Here is a 19,789-nt window from a genome sequence, read left to right as displayed (position 1 = left end):
ATGTAACATAGTAGTTAATAGCAGAGATTTTGGATTCAGACCAGAATTGAATTTAAATATTATCTCTACCAACTTTTAACTTTCTTATTTAAGTGATACCATTCACATGTTCTGAGGCTCGATTTAACTTTCAGATTCTTTCAAGTATTAAATAATATAGTACATTTGAATACAGTTTATAACAGTACCCAAGTTCCTATGAATTCAATTAAGAATCTGTTATTATTATTATTAGCACTTTCTGTTAGACTCATCTTTTAGTGAAACAGAGGAGGAAAAAGAAAGTGGTAAGCTACTGTTTACATATCTAATATCAAGAGTTATGCTATGTCATTGTTAATTTAAATTGGGAATATCTTTACTTTTGACAGTATAGAGATTATCTGACTGAACATATTAAATGCCACATATAGTATAGCTACTCAGCCTAGCCAATTGATAAAGTTGCCAAGATTAATTTCAAAGTTGTTAGTGTTATGTAGGAAGTTATATATTTATGTATTCTAGAGGTATAACACTTGCAACAAAAGCTATTACCAAACATCTTAAATTTTAACTATAGATAATTCAAAAACAATCTGGGTTTGTAGGAGAAATGAAAAGTCCTCAGTGATTTGAGAAAACTAGGTCAGTTATGTTATCTTGTGGTTACAGGAAGATAACAGTCAATGACTGTAAATCTTAACTAGCTTTCATCTTCTTATAAACTTTAATCATACTCAGGAAAGCAATTCATTTGTTTGCTTTTAGGTAGCATGTATTTTCTCCTTTATTACTGATATCACAAAGCTATATATCATTTTAAGAAGGTTAAATATTAAACAAACTTAATTGATATATTTTTCCTTCAATAAAATAGTATCTTTGAATACACAGCTGAGGAATTAAAATATATATCTATGCAGGCACAAAAACAGTGACCTATTATTTCTAGAGATAAGAACAGGGATTTAGATGGAGTTTAGTATCATCATTCTGAGTCTTTGACTTTCAGTCGGAGAATAATAACTATAAATGTAAAGCATGGCCTCGTTTGGAAATTTCTTCTGTAGCCTTTAGTATATTGTTTATAGAAATACTAATGAGGAGAACATACATTCAATTAAAAAATATGTCACATTTATTATATATTCACATTATACTTCTATGATTTTTAAAGGGAGGTGTTACTAGCATAAATGTTATATTCCTGAAGTCAGGAAATTATAAAACAGATTAACTATCTATATAAAATATCTTCAGTGTGATATTTTTACACTACTGCTAAAATAGAGTAGAGGGTTACTGTCGACTCTTTTATTTTCTCCTTATTCTATTGTGTGAGTGGTAACAAACAGAATTACTTAAATTCAAAAATAGTAGTTAACTACAAAAGATTTGTACTTGGGACCTACAACAACCTTTACTGAAGACAGAGCATATTGAAATCATTTCTATATATGATAAATATTAGGATTATAATGGTTTCTTCCAAATTATGTACTGTATCTTAATAAAGTTCAAGAAGCAAAGCATAATTGTGTGAAAATGTCCAAAATATTTCTACCACTTGAAATAGACAGTAAAGATGGTTTTTAAGACAACTTCAAGTTTAATTGATGAAAGAAATTGAAGCCGACATCATAAACCATTTCCTCAATATTCCGGATTCCTGGATTACAAATAGGGTATCAATGAAATAAAAATGGCTTGTTTCCTTTTTCCACCAGTGCCCTAGTTGCAATCGCCAAAAGTAACTACTTTCAGTCACTATTTTTATTCTTAGTTTTTTTTTTTAATTGTTCTCATTTAAAAATAGTTATGTATTTCCTGTGTTATGAAACATATGTTGACTATATTGGCTCCTCACTCTGAAAGGTGAGGAATTTAATTGACCCACACAACCTTCTCTGATCTTTCACTTTCTTAAATTTTTACTCTAGACAATTATTTTTAAAATTCCAGTACTAACCCTCATAGCTTTAAGTCACATACTTATTTCTTGATTCATCATCTCTAGGCAGTACTTTATTTCCTACCATGCAAAAGGAGGAAATCACTAAAATTTTAATTTTATTTATTTCTCTACGTATCCTCCATCTCCCAATTTTTGCTGAGTATTACATTACTTAAATATTGTCAGGGTTTATAATATTAAATTTTTTGTGTTAAAATTGTCTATAGTTTAAATTTAAAAATTAAATTACAATATAGAAGAAAAAATAATATTATATTTATGTGGTTAATTTTTATTCAAAAACAAGTGATTATTGGGCCTGTAGAGTAGTATTTACAGTACTATTTTATTAGTACTGGGCCACTGAAAAAACAATATTCAAAACATTGTAAGCAAAGGAGTTTTACTTTTTATAAACTCTATCAGATGCTCAAAATCATGCCTTCGGTTAGATCCATATGTGTACAAATATTTCTTTTTTCCCAAATTATCTTTATTTCTGTGAACAAAAAACACTACCGTCAACAATAACAGTAACAAAAACCCATATGATTACATCTCATCATCAGGAACATCCAGATTTTTTTTATCTCACACTCTTTCTTAAATAAAGTTTATTTTTTTTCTGGGAGACATTGCAGTAAGCCCTCTAATTTTATTAGCTCTCATTTTATGTTATTTCCTTTTTCTTAATATATGGTATTTCAATTTTTTCATCTTAATTCTTCTCTTCAGTCTGTTGATTTTCCTCCTGTGCTTAGATATTTTTGATAGCTCATTCATATTGTTAAATATATTACTCTATTGACAAATACCAGTAGTTTGTAAAGGATTTTGAGTAATTGCTATATTTGATTAATGACACCTCTTCGACTTTCTCAAGTGTCAAAATAGTGAAGAACTGATGCTGGAGTCAGGCAATTTACTGTTTTTGTTTTGCTTTGTTTTGTTTTGTTACTGTTAGATACATATGTATCTTTCCCTGGTCCTCCCACAACTGGCTCCAGAAATGCGAGACATTGGCTAACTGGTCCAGAATTTCCAAAGAGTTTTAACTAATAGCTTTTGTTAATGATTTGGTTATTTTCACAGGTCTTAACAGTATTTGATGGTTTCAAAAAATCTTTGATGTGCAATCCAATTTTATCATCTTATCAGATTTTTCAAGTAGAATGGGAATACGTGATTATTAAACTCTATGAATTATAAAACTGTGACTAAATGACTTTACCAAGAAATTAAAATGATACATTTAGAGATTCAGAAAATCTGCATATAAGTCAAATAAATATATCAATTTTTGTTGAAGAATAAATGAAATTTGCTGTTAGGTTTATGAACACTAACTTCACAAATAAAAATCAGTCCAGATACTATTCTTCACTATCAGTCTAGTTACTATTACTAATAATAGTAGCTACTGACTTCTACTCTTAACAATTAAATTATGAATTCATTTGGAATCAAGGAAACAAAGAATATAGACTTTGAGTTTTTTAGTACAAATAAAAACTTTGTTCTTTTTTTTATTGCAGATTGGATGTATAAATTATCTTGCATTCCTGACATGATTACAGCAAAACATCTGCTTGTAGCTTATAAAAAAGTAAAATGCACAAATATTTTGAAAAAATAAAATGTGCAATAAAGATTGAAGAGATTAGTGTTATAAATTAGATATAATAACAACATATTTTAGAACAAGGACAGTGTTAGGACAAACACTTATTTGTAGCAATGGAATGCTATCTTGCAAAATTGAAAATGAAATATGCTTATAATTTTGAAAATATTCATCGAATATTTTTGTTATCACTGTTGTATGACAGAAAATTTCTTGGGAATAAATCCAGATGCTTGTAGATCAATTATGTCAGATTTTGAACAAAAAAAGTTTTATCACTTAGATATAACATTGTATAACATTTATGTTGCTTCACTAACAAAGTATTTGACCATATAAGTGATAAGAATTGGTCAATAAATAGAAGTTAAATGAGAATTTAAAGTAATGCTCTTTAGCTCCAAGAATTCGTGGCAAAATGTTTTTTTAGAAATTTTGTAAAGCAATCTATTTTATATGCAACATATGCATTTGAGATATGTAAGTGCACATATTTACATTTTTAACAAAACTCATATGCTGAGGAATTTGATACTACACAGATACTATAATATCATGTTTTATTTATTTATTTTATGTTTTGTCTTCTCTGGTGGACTCCTATTGTATGTTTATGCCCTCTTAGTATATCACAACTATAAATATTAGAATATCAATGTGTCAGAATATTATATCTTTTCTAACAGTAAGATCTTATTAGTCTTCATTTTCAAGACTTACTGATTTTTGTTATATTTCACCCAATTTCCAATAGAAAAAATCTTGTATTCACATATGAATGGTGACATCATGGAAATTATTTCTTTAATGCTTCCCTATATTTCAATTTTATACAATGAAACTTAATTTTATAATAAAAAATAAAAGATTATATTCTAATAATATTCAGATAAAATTATTTTCTTAAAACCAGCACTTTATTGTTAGTCATTTAGCAAGACTGTGTTAGGCACTAAGATTACAATAACTTCTTGTTTATTGGGAGAACCAATTAATAAAAGGCAACTAAAATACAAAAAGAGAGATACATTTCTGTAAGCAGATACAGAATGCTACTCTGCCTAAAAATAAAGAAGGAGATTTGGTGGAAACAGTGATGTCTAAGCCAGTAACTGAAAATTAGTAGAAAATAATCAATAAAATTATTGAGAGAAAGATTTTTCAAGTTCAGGTGTATTTATAAGAATTTGATTCAGGAAAATGTCTGACTTCTTAGAGAAATGGAAGCTAGCCCATTAAATGGAAGTAGTTTTAAAAACAAATAAAACTAGAAATAAATACAAAAGAAAAGTGAGTTGACTATTTTTTATCTTAAAATTTTTGTTTATCATCAGAGGTCACTGGAGAACATCAAATGATTTTTAAAAGGTTAGTAACATAAAGTTTTACATTTTTTTAAATGATCAAATGTTACAGAATACATAAGATTGGACGTGGGAATTATTTAACGGGTACAAAGTTTCAGTTGTCGAGGGTGAAAATTTCCATTGATATATAGTGATGTTTTCACAATAATGTGAATGTTCTTAATGCCAGAAACAATGCCAGAATAAAAGAAAGTGGATAGGACTTGATGACTGATCTATCATGAAAAGTAGGACTGAAGAGTACAGGATGAGATACAGATTTCTATTAAATATGGATAATAGAAAATTTTCTGAGATAAGAAACACATCATAAGAAGCAATTCGAATTGGGAGATTATTATTTTTGTTTGGGACATCCTTGATTTGAGATGCTTATGATACCCAGGAAAAGTAGGCAGTAAGTAGTTGAATACCTTTTTCTAGAATTCAAAAGACAAACTTGGCTTGTAAAAATCCAGTTGTGAATATAAATGTTGGGATCGATGATATGCAAAAAAATGTACCTGCCTGCAATAAGCTTACAATCCTGAGGCTGTATAATCAGTTGTGAACACAATGAGCATTTATTGACACAACCTGTGATAAGCCTCTTGAAGGAATGTCTAAGGAGATACCTTTAGTAAGACATATTTAAATTGTTATTCAAAGGATGATACAGGGATAACCAAACTAAAGAGGAAGAGGTTGGTAAGAGAATAATGAAGAATCAAGAAGCTTGATTTAACTGAAAGAATTTTAGCTATGGAAATAGATATGGTCACCAAGAAGGAGTATGAATATATAAAATATAAACCACACAATCTGTTAAAATGGATTTAGTTGTTCTCTTACTAAATTAGTAAGTAGGGAAGGAGGGAAGGAGGAAGAGAGAGAGTGGGAAGAGAGAGTAAGAGAATTTGTGAGATGATAATACTGAAGAAAGCGTTGAAAAGAAACAAGACAATTTGGTAAGGATAGTTATGTATCTGTGCCTTAGGAAAAACTAGAACAGGGGTATTTGTGCCAAGAGGAATTAGCCCCCTTTATTCTCTCCATCTTATCTTAAACTAGGCTTATTCTGGCTTTCTCCATTCAACTTAAAGTACAGTCCTGTTAACTCCAGTTTTACTTTCAAAGAGAGATTGTTTCATCGGTTGTTCTTAATTTTAAGTTCAATATACTAGTAAAAGTATCTGGTTGATCAACGTGGGTTTAGTTATCAACCTTGCTTGAATAGTCTGTGGTAAGCATGTCATAACCAGATAAGGAACTGCAAAAATTGCAGTTTCTGTGAGAGCCACAGGGCTTGGCAAAGGGGGAGGGAGGCAGCTCCTGCAAGAAGAATTCCATTACACACTGAAGTCTGTCTGTGATATGACAAACAAAATAACAAAAACTTGAAAGGATGCCATTTGGAACCATAATAAAGTATGATAGCTAAAATGTAAGAAAAATAATCATGTTAAGTATTTTCCAAATTGATGGTTATTTTCCAATTGGATATTTGAAATGGAACTTCTATTATTGCTGGACTATATGTTTTAGAAAAAAAAAATCCATGTTCAAAGTTCAAGGCTGAAATCAGTGGAAATTTATAGCATTTTTCAAGGAAGCTTATAAAATCTTTTAAGATTTGGCTGAGATGACCCATTGCATTTGTGCATGAAAGGTTTTCCTTGATGGTGAGAAGAATCTCCAGATATTAAAAACTTAAGAAACTACTTTAAAGAGACCAAACGCTGTGGCTTTATAAATTCACTATTACACATGCTAAACTGCCATGGAATTAGATCTAAGAAACCCAAAGGCAGAAAATTCTTATCTATAGTCCCACAGATAAAATCAGCTTGCTCATTTGTGTATTCATGGTGTTTCTGTCCTATTTCTAATGACATTTACCTAATATTTTCTCAGTTTCATGTTAGTGGGATACCTACAATTTTAGATTCGACAAATTTATTTTACCAACCCACCCTATGCAACTCATCTCTTCTAAATATACACATGCATACATACATACATTCAAGTGTGCACACACACACAAACATACACAACTTAGTTTTATAGGATGAGGGTAATTACAAAGCAGGTCACAGGAAGAATGTGAAGTGTGGAACCTTTTATTTACAGAAAATATTGTTTTGGGATTCCTTTAAAATACTCTATGACTGTACAAATATCAATTATTTGTTCTGAAGGCTTCATTTCCATGGTGAACTTTATAATCATTTGGAAATAGAGTTCTGTTCCACTAGAAACCTTTTTTTCAGAATACCATGAACCAGGTCTAAGCCAAAAGAGAAATATGTGCTGTGAATAAAATCAGTTTGTGATGGAAATTTAAAAACTAAAAAAATGAAAAAGGAATTAAAGAAGATAGATAAATTAAGAAATAATAAAAATATTAGAACACCCTACTGGAGTTACCTAATAAAATAAAATTAACTTACATCTTCTATCTCTACAATTGCCTAGATTGACTAAACATGAAAGGACTACCATTCAGGCTAATTTACTAGGTGCATAAAACCAAATTCCTTGTGTGTGTGTGTGTGTGTGTGTGCGCGCGCGCGCGTGCTTGCATGTATGCGTGTGTATGCATTTTAATTAAAATGATAATAATATGTCTATTTCACAGAGTTGTTGTGATGTGCCATTGGCTCAGAATCTGCTAAAGTGTTCCGTGAATTACATATTATGCTTAATTCCATAATAGTTCAGGTGGAAATTGAAGATGTTGTCTTGAGAGTTTGGAAGGAATCCGTAGACAAGACATTACCACGAGGACGGCCTATCCAGAGCGGCCATACACCTTAAGTCATATCCTTACTTTACAGGAAATGTTATTTTGTTCAAGGCAAGACGTGATCTCCTTTTAGGAACTAAATTATGCTTATAATAACTGACAAATATCATAAGCAAAACCAGAGAAATCTGTACTCAACATTTCCTCTCTGTCTCACTTCACATTGACAGTAAGAATTTATATCATGAAGCAGACAGGATTCCTAGCAGTGTTCAGCATGTTCTCTCCAGTATTTAAAGATAGCTAGGAAGTCGAATTAGAAACAGAATTTTGTGGTACTGTACATAGTCTCTCAATAAATAGTTGTGGAGACATGGTAACTTTTAACTCTTTTTGAGCCTCCATGCTAAACAACACACCTACTTTTTAATAAGTATTCTTTCAGAGTTTGTAAAATATAAGTGATTAAACAATATTTCCACAGTATATTCAGGGGACATTATTCCATCTATTCCAAAATGTAGTTGAGTGAGTGGGACACCCATTGGACAAAATGTTTGGCAAATGTTTGGAAGTAAAGTACATTTGTTTCTTTACTCCAGATTTAGAGTATTGATATGCTACCATGCATTATAAATCTCTGAGTGGGAATATCATGTAACAGTTTCCTAAATTTACTTGAAAACTGAACTTTTTTTTTCACTAGGTTTATTATAAATCCAGTATTCTATTAAGCATGTTTGAGAAAGACAGGCATCCAAACAGTAAACCTTTAGGCTTTATACTCTTGTTACAAAGATTAAAATATGATGTTCCTCAGTCACCCATTTAAGGATGGATGACAGTCTTTAGGGTACATAGCATTATTATAAATTCATTACTTATTATTTTCCTTAAGTCAAATCCCTGAGGTTCTTTGCAGCTGTCTTCATTTACCACCGAGAAATATGATTTGTTTTTAATAGCATGCTTGGTTTTCACAGCTCTCTTTCTTAGCAAGCCTCTGTCTCCTGCCACAGTTGCTTATCACATTCTCAGGGTATAACTTTAATTTCACATTAAAGCAGCATAATGCTGGTGCTTCCGTGAACATTTAAAGTTGCATTATACAATTAATATTAGATCATTAGACTGAGTCCCAGGAATCATTTTTTTCTGACAACAATTCCTATAGGAAAACATTTTTTTTTAGAAAATATTGAACTTAAAATGCATATGTATTACAGAAACACACACACAAATATGTATTGCTGGTCCCTTACACATAATTTCATTACAATGAGGTTTATATTTTTGCTGTTCCCTAAATATAGTCTCATTTGATTTATTGAAGTCATCCATTTTTTTTCCATTTACTGCATGATTATGATCATATCTACCATATCAGATTAGCATAATTTTATGTAGTTTCAGCATATCTTTATTCTGATGATTTTATTAAATAATTACATATGTTGTATGAGGTTATTAATATGTGAATTGTTAAAAAAGAAAGATGAAAATATCTGGCAAGAAATTATGTTTAAGTAGAGGAAAATTTGGAAAAAGTTGACTTTTGTTTCATTATACCTTTTAGAAATCATTCACATAGCTAATAGGACATTAATACAAATAAGAGATACAAAGTGCAGTGTTTATTGTCTTATTCAATATATAAATGCATTTAAAACTTTTTCACAACTCTGAAAGTTGGCGATATGTAAATTATAAAACTTTGAACAACTATTGGCTAAGAACAAAGGTAATAATAAATCGTACATCAGATAATAAAAGTTATCTTATTAACAACAATCTATAAAGATATTTCTATATAAGCTGAATCAGAAGTCAAATATCTAGGTCTATTGATTATTATCACTGTAGAGTTTATTTTCTGATAATAGACAGGAATAAGGAAGGCCAATTAAAATGAAAATAAAATACAGCAAACAACATAATAAAAACACACACATAAAACATGCTGTCAACTTATGTTTTATTTGTTCTTTCTCTTATTCCTTGGGGAAAACAGCTCATTATAAGTTATAAATAACATTACCATAGCAGAGGTAAGAAAAAGAAAATGCCTAGATATTTTAAAGAGAATTTCTTCTTTAATTAGGAGTTGAAAATTAAGTGGATTCATTTGTGATACACTAAAGTATGAATAACAAAAAACATTTAAAAGTGATTTGCAATTATATTTAAACAATATGATCCTTATTTCCCCATGTTTCTTTATTAAAATATTTAAGTCCCAAGTTCTCGCAAATAGCCACTGTACAAGGCTCCAGTTTGTCTCTAAATTGACTCTTTAATGTCACTTTTTCATGTAAACTGAAGTATAGCATGAATATCATTAAATAATTAAAGCTATAAAATATATGTATTTACCTTTTTTTCCCAATCAATTTCTTTTGAAATGTATGATGCTAGGAATTTGGAAGAAATTTATTTTTGGTTTTAATGAGAAAAAAAGTCTGAACTCTATATTTAATTATCTCCTAACTACTGGATTCTTTCAACTTTCTTTGAAAAGTTTTTTGAAATAATTAATTATACACTAGATTTTCTATACTATTGAATAATAACATCAATTTTTAATTTTTTTTTAATTCCATGTCAACATGCTCATTACTTTGACAGTTTTGTTTGCCTGCTAAGGAGTAATTCAAATCCTGAGAGTAGCCACCATCTAAGTAACCCCTCTAATACCAGGCAGCTGAAGCTAATAAAGAACAGTGAAATAGGATAAGATCATTGCAAAGTGATGAGTGTAGATTCTCTTTACATGATTTATTTTAAAGTCAGCCTCTCATAATAAATTCCAAAAAAAAATATTTCTCAACAATGTGTTCTTCACTTTATTCAAAAACTCAAGTGCATGTCAATTATAGTAAATATCACTTGCAGTTTCTAAAGGCAAATTCTGTGAATTTTGATGATAGTATGATTTTTATAAGGTTATCAGTTTAAATTTTTGTTTTATTTTCATCAAGATCTAAATTTTACTGATGAATTAAATAATCAAGCATTTACTTTACCACATACTTTATAAATCCACTATTAGAAGGGCTATGCTAGAAGGAGAAGTAAGTACATAGATAAATAAGATCATACACTTTTAAAGAAGAGATAAAAATGGATACACACCTAAAACTAGAGTCAGAATATGATACATTTCATGAGAAATACAAATATAGTATTTTTGAAATAGTAGAGAGAAATGTTATTTCTGACTATGATATAACCAAAGCTTTCTTTGGACTGGGCCTTGATTGATGGGTAAAAGTATTAAGAAAAGGTGAGAGTGGATTATTTCAAGCAAATGAAATACATGGATTAAGAAATTATAATGGCAAAACAGCTTGTTCTGAGAAATGCTAGCAGTTCAGTTTGGTAGAGGTAAAAGGTAGATGAAGAGAAGAGAGCAAAAAATCTGAAAAACAAAGAATTGTGTAAGAAACTTAAAGGGTCTTGAAAAATATACTAAGGAGGGAGGAGCTACAGTAGAAGAGGTTTTGTGGTATTTCTCCACAACATGAAAATAATAATGTTCATAATAGATTATTTAGAAATAGAAAGCACACTAAACATTCAAAATGGAAAGATAAATCTATAATCCCAGGGCTGTGGCAGTGTGGGTTTTTGAGCAAGAATAAGGAGTAACTTAATAAAGTGACAGTGTTAAAACTGTAATCTTGTACTTCAGGAATGTAAGTTTGGAGGCAGATGCCGGATTGCAGATGAAATGGTCTTCAACTTCAGCAGTGCCATAGGGAATGGAAAGGAAGAGATGAGAACAGGAGAGGTTTATTAGAAAAACCATTTTGGTTATAAATTAATAATATGTAATATTAAACTATGAATTTTAAATAAACTACCAGTACAGGGAATAAGTATCAAAACTATACTAGATCCAGTCATAAACTCTTTGCATATTATCTCATTAAATTATTTCAACATCCTTATGAAGTAATATTTTCTGATGTTTATTTTTTTATTTTCTGATGTTTATAGAAAATGAATTTAGATTAAGTCAACAGTTAGTAAATAATAGTCAAGTTTCAAGTCCAAGCTGTCTGGCTCCATGTTCCTTTCTCAAATGACACTATAAGGTCTTTCAAAAATAGATAAATGATTGAGAGATTACTAGGTAATGAATAAAAGCATCATAACTGTAACAATGATAAAGCTTGATGAGTCTACTGAAGATCAAAGATAATCCCTTTGAAAATAAATAATATGAATCTTTATAAGGTGAGTCAAAATTTGAGTAATTTTTAATAAAATGTTCATAATTGTTAAAAACTATTGAGTACTGCTACATAAAATAGACATTATTTTAAGTTCTTTAATCTTTAAGGAATCCTTGCAATGATTACATAACAAATTCTGATATTATTCATTTTACAGATGACAAAAGACACAAAGAAATTAGTTAAGTGATTCAAGTTTATATAGGAAGAGGGTGGCAGAGCCAAGATTGGTGACTGAGCCATAAGTACATTAGATTCTGTTACTTGCTAGTGTTGTGGCAATGTCATCTTTAACAGCAAATCTAGAGATTGCTTTCTCCTCTTTAGATGTTGAAGGAACCAAGAATACAGTAAATTATAAAGGAATGTGGACAGTAGGAATAAATTAACTTTCTAATGCTCCTCTAGAAAGGAAACCAGATTATTTTATCATCTCATAAATTATTAATGGTTTGGTGTCTGAATGTGAGACTCAAGTTGATTATATACTGAATATTATATAGATTTATGTATTTTATAACTACATGAAGATAATATGAAATATTTTGAAAATATAATATAAAGCAGAAGAAATAAAAGATGGGACAAATAGACATGAAGTGAGGTTAGATTCACAAGAAAATACTATAATAACAGTTCTGCATTTATACCTAGAAATTCTATTTCATCTAATTTAAACGAAATGTTTATATACCTCAAATTATATGTTAAATAGAAAATATAAAAGAAAGCACTGAGCTTAAGCTTTAAAACTTTCCAAAATTAAATATGCATATAACATAAGTATTATCACACTTAATTTAGATGTCTAATTCTTTTATTTCAAACTTTTTCATAAAAATAATTTTTAAGATTAGTATTGAACCGGGAATTGTGTTTATTATAGAATTTTTTTATTGCTCTGAGATAGTCAGTTGCATTAGATGTTTCCATAGTAACTCCATGGGGACTACTTCAAAATACTTCTTTCTGATAGGCATTTGAGAGTATATGTGGACAGTCATTGTGTGAGATTTAGTTCAAAAAGTTCCTTGAAAAAAATATAATACTTTAAAGCCATGTGTTATTCCATATGTTCTAGAATTACTGGTTTTCCAAATTACAGAGTTGTTTCCATTTTACTTCTGCCACCACTGCTTGAGTGTTCTTTAGGCCTCATTTTCTATGAAAATTCTCTCACCATCCAGATCTCAGAGTCTAAAGTTCCATTTTCTGGTGATAAACCTGTCTTTCTTTATCTAATATTTCTTAACCCCTATTAAACCTGATTGTTCATTATCAGTTATCATTCTTTCACCATGTGCTATTGTTTGCAGTTCAACATTGCTGTTCAGGCTTTATATTTTCCTACCCAATGAGAAAAATAATGGTCAAATATTTGAGGGGCATCATTTTTGCTACTTCAGAGCACCATGTTATTATGACTTTCTGCCATTTTGGCCTAGTAAATCCTCAGTTTTGAGTCTTAAACTGTTAATTCTGCCTCTGTCTTTCCTAGGTAGGTATAATGTTGCAAAATCACACTAATTGGAACCAGTATATGGGTGACTATGTAATTAATGTCTAAATCAGACACTTTTCAATTTTGAAAGTGAAAGAGGATATAATAAAACTAGTATAATAAAACAGAGAAACCAGAGTATGTCATCATCCCAACAAAAGTAGACTATTTTCTCATTGAAACCACCCATTAATGATGCTTAAAATTCTCATGTATGTACACACACACACACACTTACACACAAAATTTTTATATGATTTCCTATTAGGCATTTCCAGTGTCAACTTTAAGTCTGAGCCTCAAGAAATGAATTATTTCTTCCCATCCCAAATTTAATTGAACCAGAATCTGTTACTTTCTCCTTCAATGAGAAAATTGAGATCTTGAATTTAAAAAGAAAGTCTTTTAATTTTTACTCAATTTTATTTATTGTTATGCTACTGCACTGGGTTTTTATTGGGGGGGGGGGGTGGGCGGCAATGTGCTGGGTTTAGAGCCTGGGGCCATCATAATCTCTTGGCTTTTCTCTCATACTGTGGATCACAGCCTCCTAGGATGTGTAAAATACTTCTTTTCAATTCACAGACCTAAGTCATTACCTGAGTTTCTCCTTTGTTTTACATACATCTTTCCACACAGTATTTGCTCATCCATCATAATAGATTCAAGCCTTAAGCCATTGTCATCCTTCAACCCACTTTCTACAAATGTGCTGGTTGATGGACAAATAATCTGAATTTTTCAATGATAGAAAGACAAAAGCTGAACTCATTTTTGCCACTGAATTTACGAAATGCAGAATTTCACTACATTTTCTTATTTAGTCATAGTTGTGAAACCTGGGATTAATTGTAAATGCTCCTTTTTCAGTGTCTCCTGATGAAATTAGTCACCGTGTTCTGTAGGTTGTTCTCCCATACTCCTTACACTTATTACCAACTTCTGTATCATTACTGATACTCTGTCAGCCCCACATCATATTTCTACCAGATTAATCTTAAAGCTTAATGCTAATCATTTCAAGCCATTGAGCTAGCTTTTCAAGAACTTTTATTATTTCTTCTCTTAGATGCTGAAGTAAGAACAGACTCCTTAGCTTTGCATTAGGGCTTTCCTTTCTCTGACCTCAAAACATACTCTCTCAGGTGTTTTCTATCACAATATTTCATACAGTAACCCGATTGGATGTCATGTTGTTTCCTCAGCATTACCAGAATATTCATTTTGTACCTTCCTCTGTGGAAATCTCCTGTTAAAAATTCCATATTATGAAGTCTTTGATTAAAGTCAATTTCTTTCATGAGATATGATATACTCTCTTGACATATTTGAAAACTCCGTTCTTTAATCCCTGTTAACATTCTGTTCTTACTTTTTTTAAAATTTATTTTACTCCGTCTCATAAACATTATTTATGTACTTATTTTATCCTCCTCATAGAGTAGTGTTTTCTAAAGGAGAGTACATATGCTTTACTCATGGTTTGAATGCTGGAACACCATTTTTACTTATACTAGTGAGTCATTAATTACCTATTGAAATTATTATACAAATGAAACTATGAATATTATAGAAATATGTGTAACTGTAATTAAAAATATTATTAGATCTCTCTGCAAAGTAGTTTATAATAGTCAGGTAGCAGGTATCATTTATACCTAATAAATAGTTAAATTGGCTGATGCATGAAGGAAGTACAGAATTTATTCATAGATAAATCCTAGCATCTGATAGAGCTGGTAGAAGATACCAGGCCCTTTATATTCCTCTTGTCCTCCTGTTCATTTTAAACAGAGCCCTCTATATGCATGCAAACTACTGCAGTCATTCATTAAGTAGATTCGATCTCTCATTTTCCTTAAATCATCACTGATTTGAGCTTATTGTTTTCTCAATTTAGGCCTAAGAAAATTATGGCCAGTTATTCATTCTCTAATTAACCTAAAAGTGAACTATATTTCATTGCTTGTAGGATGGTATGGGAAATCTGAGAGTCACCAAGAAGGGAATCCGACTTGAAGGTATATCTGAGTTTCTACTTCCATTGTATGTGAAAGAAATTCATTCCCGAAAGGTATGTGATACTGGCTTTGGCTTACTGTAAAAGATAATTTAGAGGTTATGTTTTAGCTTGAAATAGGAGGATAGAACCCCCTTATCTCTTCAGTATGTATTTATTTCCTTACATTAAAGACTTCCTTGAAGATATCAAAACAATGGAAAAATTGAAAAACCAGGGAAAGTTAGTTTTAAACTAACAAATTAGAAAACCAAATTGGATTAAACTATGGTGTTTTTTTTCTTTGCTTTTTTTTTTTTTTTTTAGTTTATAAAACTTGCCCCCTCTCTTTTCAATGGAAGTTAAAAATACACAGTTATAGTAATTCTAAAAGGGGCATTTGATATATCTTGAGTTATATTTCTAGGAAGCACTGACTTGAATAAGGTATTAAGTTTAATATATTGTAAATCCCTTTAGTTTGAATGGACATGCATTTTCTAAGAGACAACAAAGAATCTTGGTATAGAGATTAAATTTATTTCTGTATGTATGTTATTTAAAACGAGTATGTTTATCCTTTCAAATGTGTGTGTACTATGTGTGTTTTATCACTTAGCAGCATGTTAAAATTTAAAAGATTATAACTTAGACGTTCATTTTGGCTTAAATGTCTCACCTCTCAGAAAGTAGTACATATTATTAGATACATCAGAATCTAACTAGAATCTTTTAAACCTATTGGGCACTCCCCTGGGATATGTGTGTAGCTGTGGAAATAAATTTATCAAGATAGAAAAAAATGGAAATCTTATTATATAAAATGTGGAAAGATTATTAACCTTATTTCATAAATATGAAAGTCATTTTTAAACTATACTAATGTTTTAATATTACAAATATAATATCTTAGCAAATGGGTTGCATAGTAAGATGTAATTTGATATTTTGCTTTAAAGCTATTTTCCCTCTAAATATCAAAGTGAAAACAGAGCAGAGGACTCTTTTTATAAAACTTTTAATTAGACTAATTATATTAACTTTAGATCTTATTTTATTATGTGAACTATAGAGCTTCACTAATATTTTATATTGACTGCTACTCTGTAAACTAGAAATTGTATGCTGAGATTACTTTCTGGGTTTTGGTCAGACAAATAACATATAGACATGTGTATGAACACCTAACCTTACATGACTAAACTATAAAAAAAATAACTAAATTTAAAATTAAAAAAGGGTTTTTTTTCATTTTTATGAAAACTGAAAAGTAAATGCTTACACATGTTAGTGTCTTCCCTCTGATTGGAAGTCATCGCCACTCACCATTATTTACTGATTTCTTATTGTGTTTGGCACCATTAAACAATATAACATTTGAAGAAATGAAAACATATGTGGCAATTAAGAATTTACTTAACTTAGGAAAAAGAAAGTTAGAGTAATCATAGGCAGAAACTTCTTTGAAAATGCATCAGTTTTAGACCAATTTGCAGTGGCTACTGGGGAATACAATTTAGAGTAAGATCGTGAAGCCCTCTGCCAACAGGCAGGTCATAGAATTTACGTTTCCAGCCGGAACATTTTTGAGAGTACAACAATGGATGTTAACAAAGATTCTCCTGGGAAACTGGGATAAATATTCACACCATCTATGGATGTAACACGAAATAATCCACTGATTGTATAACCTTGAAGTGTGAGGTGGTGGCAGTCAGGCTTCCTAACCTTTATCCCTGGGAAAGTTTGCAACCTCAAGCACACAAGCATTTCTAAAACCCACTGTAATGATTGAAATCGCTATGCTCCCTTTCACATCTCCAGTCCTGTTGCTTGTCCTTCCCATGTCTCCTCTCATTATCATTGCCTCTAGGAAACTGCAAAGTGTGGCACAGCACAGGCGGGAGGGAGCATGTTTCATCAGCAGTCAGGCAGGAGGTGTGACTTGAGAATAGAAAAGGAAGGAGACCTGTGTATCTCTTGAAAATTTCTCTACACATATTCTACAAAAATAAATATTTAAAAGTGAGTTTTGTAGAAAATTATCAACATAATTAATTCTTTGGTTAAGAAAGAATACAAAGAAATTCAGTAATACTAGGAGAAATATTTAAATTAAAAATATTCTACTGTACATGTCAATCTTTCCATATATTTGTATGTATTCAAATATTTTTATAATAAAATATCAAAGTTCCTGTAGATCTAAGATTGGGAAATCTATCAAATTCAAAAGGTACTTATAAAGATTCAATTAAGCTGAGAAAAATAATACTGTATATAGTTTTATTTGTACAGATTTTTTCCTGTGATTTTGAATTTTGTGTGTGCAGAAGTTTGTGTGTTTTCCTGTACTAATGCTGGTGGGTTGCCTTCTTTATATTTAACCAGTATTTCACTCTGAAATAAATAATTTTCTTACTTAAAGTTACTTCTGAGTATGTAGATATTTAATTCTCCATATGGAGAGGTAATAGAGATATGCCTATTCATTAGAAAATGAAGTTGCCCACAGACACATATTTCTAGTCTCCTAACCTAATAAACCAGGGGTTGTTTCTGCTCTACAAGCTAACTGGCCCTCTGCCGCCACCACCAAACTGCTAGAGATAGTTGAAGTTCTACTATTACCTATTGCAGTTTATTTTCTTCTTCATGCTTTTAAAAAATCAGCAATTTCTAAGTGGTCCATCATATCAGTACACAGAAAAACATTATATTCCCTGTTAGAAATATTTTAGAATTCAATGCATCTTTCAAAATTAATATTATCTTCAGAGAGTAAGAACTCAGTGAACATTTATGAAGTTAAATATATATTTTTCTTCAGAATACCGAAGGATGTGGAATTTAGGGCCACCTTAAATAAATGATAATGATAACATTCTGAATCAATCTTCAGCATACATGGTCTAATATTAGGTCAAAATTTTTGAAATAGCAGGAAATTAAAACATGTAATCACCAGGCTTTATTGTTTTGTTTTGTTTTTAAATATAATTAAAATATGTCTCCCAAGGTTTCATGTGTAAAGTACTAAGGTGGTCAAATTAGCTGCTTTACACTGATTCTTAAAAGAAATTTTGCCTCATGCAGGTCTTCAGAACTTCTTAAAATATTATTTAACTTTATATGACAGTTAACAGTTTTCTCGTTTATTTTTTTTCTGTTCAAGGATCCTTAGTTAAGGTGGTACCTCATCACTGCCCCCTGATCCCAGCATCCTATATGACGGATTGATCATTGTGCCAGGGAACTGCTACCAGAAAATCCCAATTCCAATAACTCCACAGCAAAACAAATACATTTGTGTTCCTTATGATTCATATGTTAGCAAAGCTGAGTAAGGATCTGCTCTCCTCTTCATGCCCAATTTTCACCTGGCATCAGAGATGTGATGCTAACCTAGTTCTTGGTTACAAACAGTTTTTTACCCTGTGCATTCAATACTTCTTTCTAGAATTCAGACACAAAGCCACAGGACCAGGAAAGCTCAGAACACCTTTTTCCTGGATATACAACATGCTAATTTTATGACCTTGTCTGTCAGATAACTTTCTTCCATACTAATCTTTATGCAGGTTTCTTTCTCATACAAGCTAGTTCATACAAAGATATATCTGCAGTGTCTATAATCATTTTATCACCATCATTATTATCATCATATTGTACTTAGATGTTTAATACAGGTGAAATTTATTATTTTACTATAACATCTTTATTCAAGTTAAAAAAAAAAATAACTATAAACCATCCCCAAATCTTTACACTCAGAAAAAAAAAAAAAAAAAAAAACAAAGCAAAAAAAAAAAATGTTAACATATGGGGAACAATTATCCCAGATACACAATTATACATGTGCACAAATAAAAAGATATGTAGAAACATATATATGCTATTTATAATTAATATATTACACATAATTTAATAGAAGAAATATAAACTAAAATAAATTAAATAGAATAGCTAAATGTAAATATTTATTCACCACAAAATTTTTTAAATGCTCATCTTTATGGCTAAGAATAAAAGGTTATGCATACCATTAAGAAGCTAGATGCATCAGCACCATATTTTAATCTCAGACAGTGTTCATTAACTCCCCGCAGTGCAATTTGAGGTGATTAGCTTCTCTCCAATTTGTCCTCACCCTTCTTCAGTTTCAGTTTTTTGGACAATTATATTATTTTAACTTTGTCAGAGTTCATAGTATTTGCATCCTGTTCTGCAACATTAATTACCTTGGCTCTTTGGTCTCAATTCTCTATATTGATGGCTACATTACTCAACTACCAGTTCTCCTTTTATTATGGCTTCTCTGTGATTGAGTTCATTATTCAAATCATTTCATCCTTACTTGTATTTCAATGTTAATTGTTTGTTAAAGCCTGAAATGTTT

At 30.4% G+C, this 19,789-nt stretch overlaps 1 protein-coding gene across 5 annotated transcripts in view; it reads left to right on the top strand.

Annotated features, from left to right (window-relative positions):
- The window catches only part of SGCZ (sarcoglycan zeta), a 781,719-nt gene that overhangs the window by 643,192 nt on the left and 118,738 nt on the right, over positions 1-19,789 (top strand). For 4 of the 5 annotated variants that reach the window (XM_036228604.1, XM_036228606.1, XM_036228608.1 and 1 more), the window contains exon 3: positions 15,364-15,465. The exons of the other annotated variant lie outside the window; for it this stretch is intronic. In XM_036228604.1, coding sequence (XP_036084497.1) covers positions 15,364-15,465 — 102 coding nt within the window. The remainder of the gene's footprint in view (positions 1-15,363; positions 15,466-19,789) is intronic. 5 annotated transcript variants of the gene reach the window in all.

This window comes from Rousettus aegyptiacus, unplaced genomic scaffold (genome assembly GCF_014176215.1).
Source record: "Rousettus aegyptiacus isolate mRouAeg1 unplaced genomic scaffold, mRouAeg1.p scaffold_m13_p_11, whole genome shotgun sequence".
NCBI classification, from domain to species: domain Eukaryota; kingdom Metazoa; phylum Chordata; class Mammalia; order Chiroptera; family Pteropodidae; genus Rousettus; species Rousettus aegyptiacus.
The sequence above is the reverse complement of the archived record's forward strand: the minus strand, read 5'-3'. Positions and strand labels throughout refer to the sequence as shown.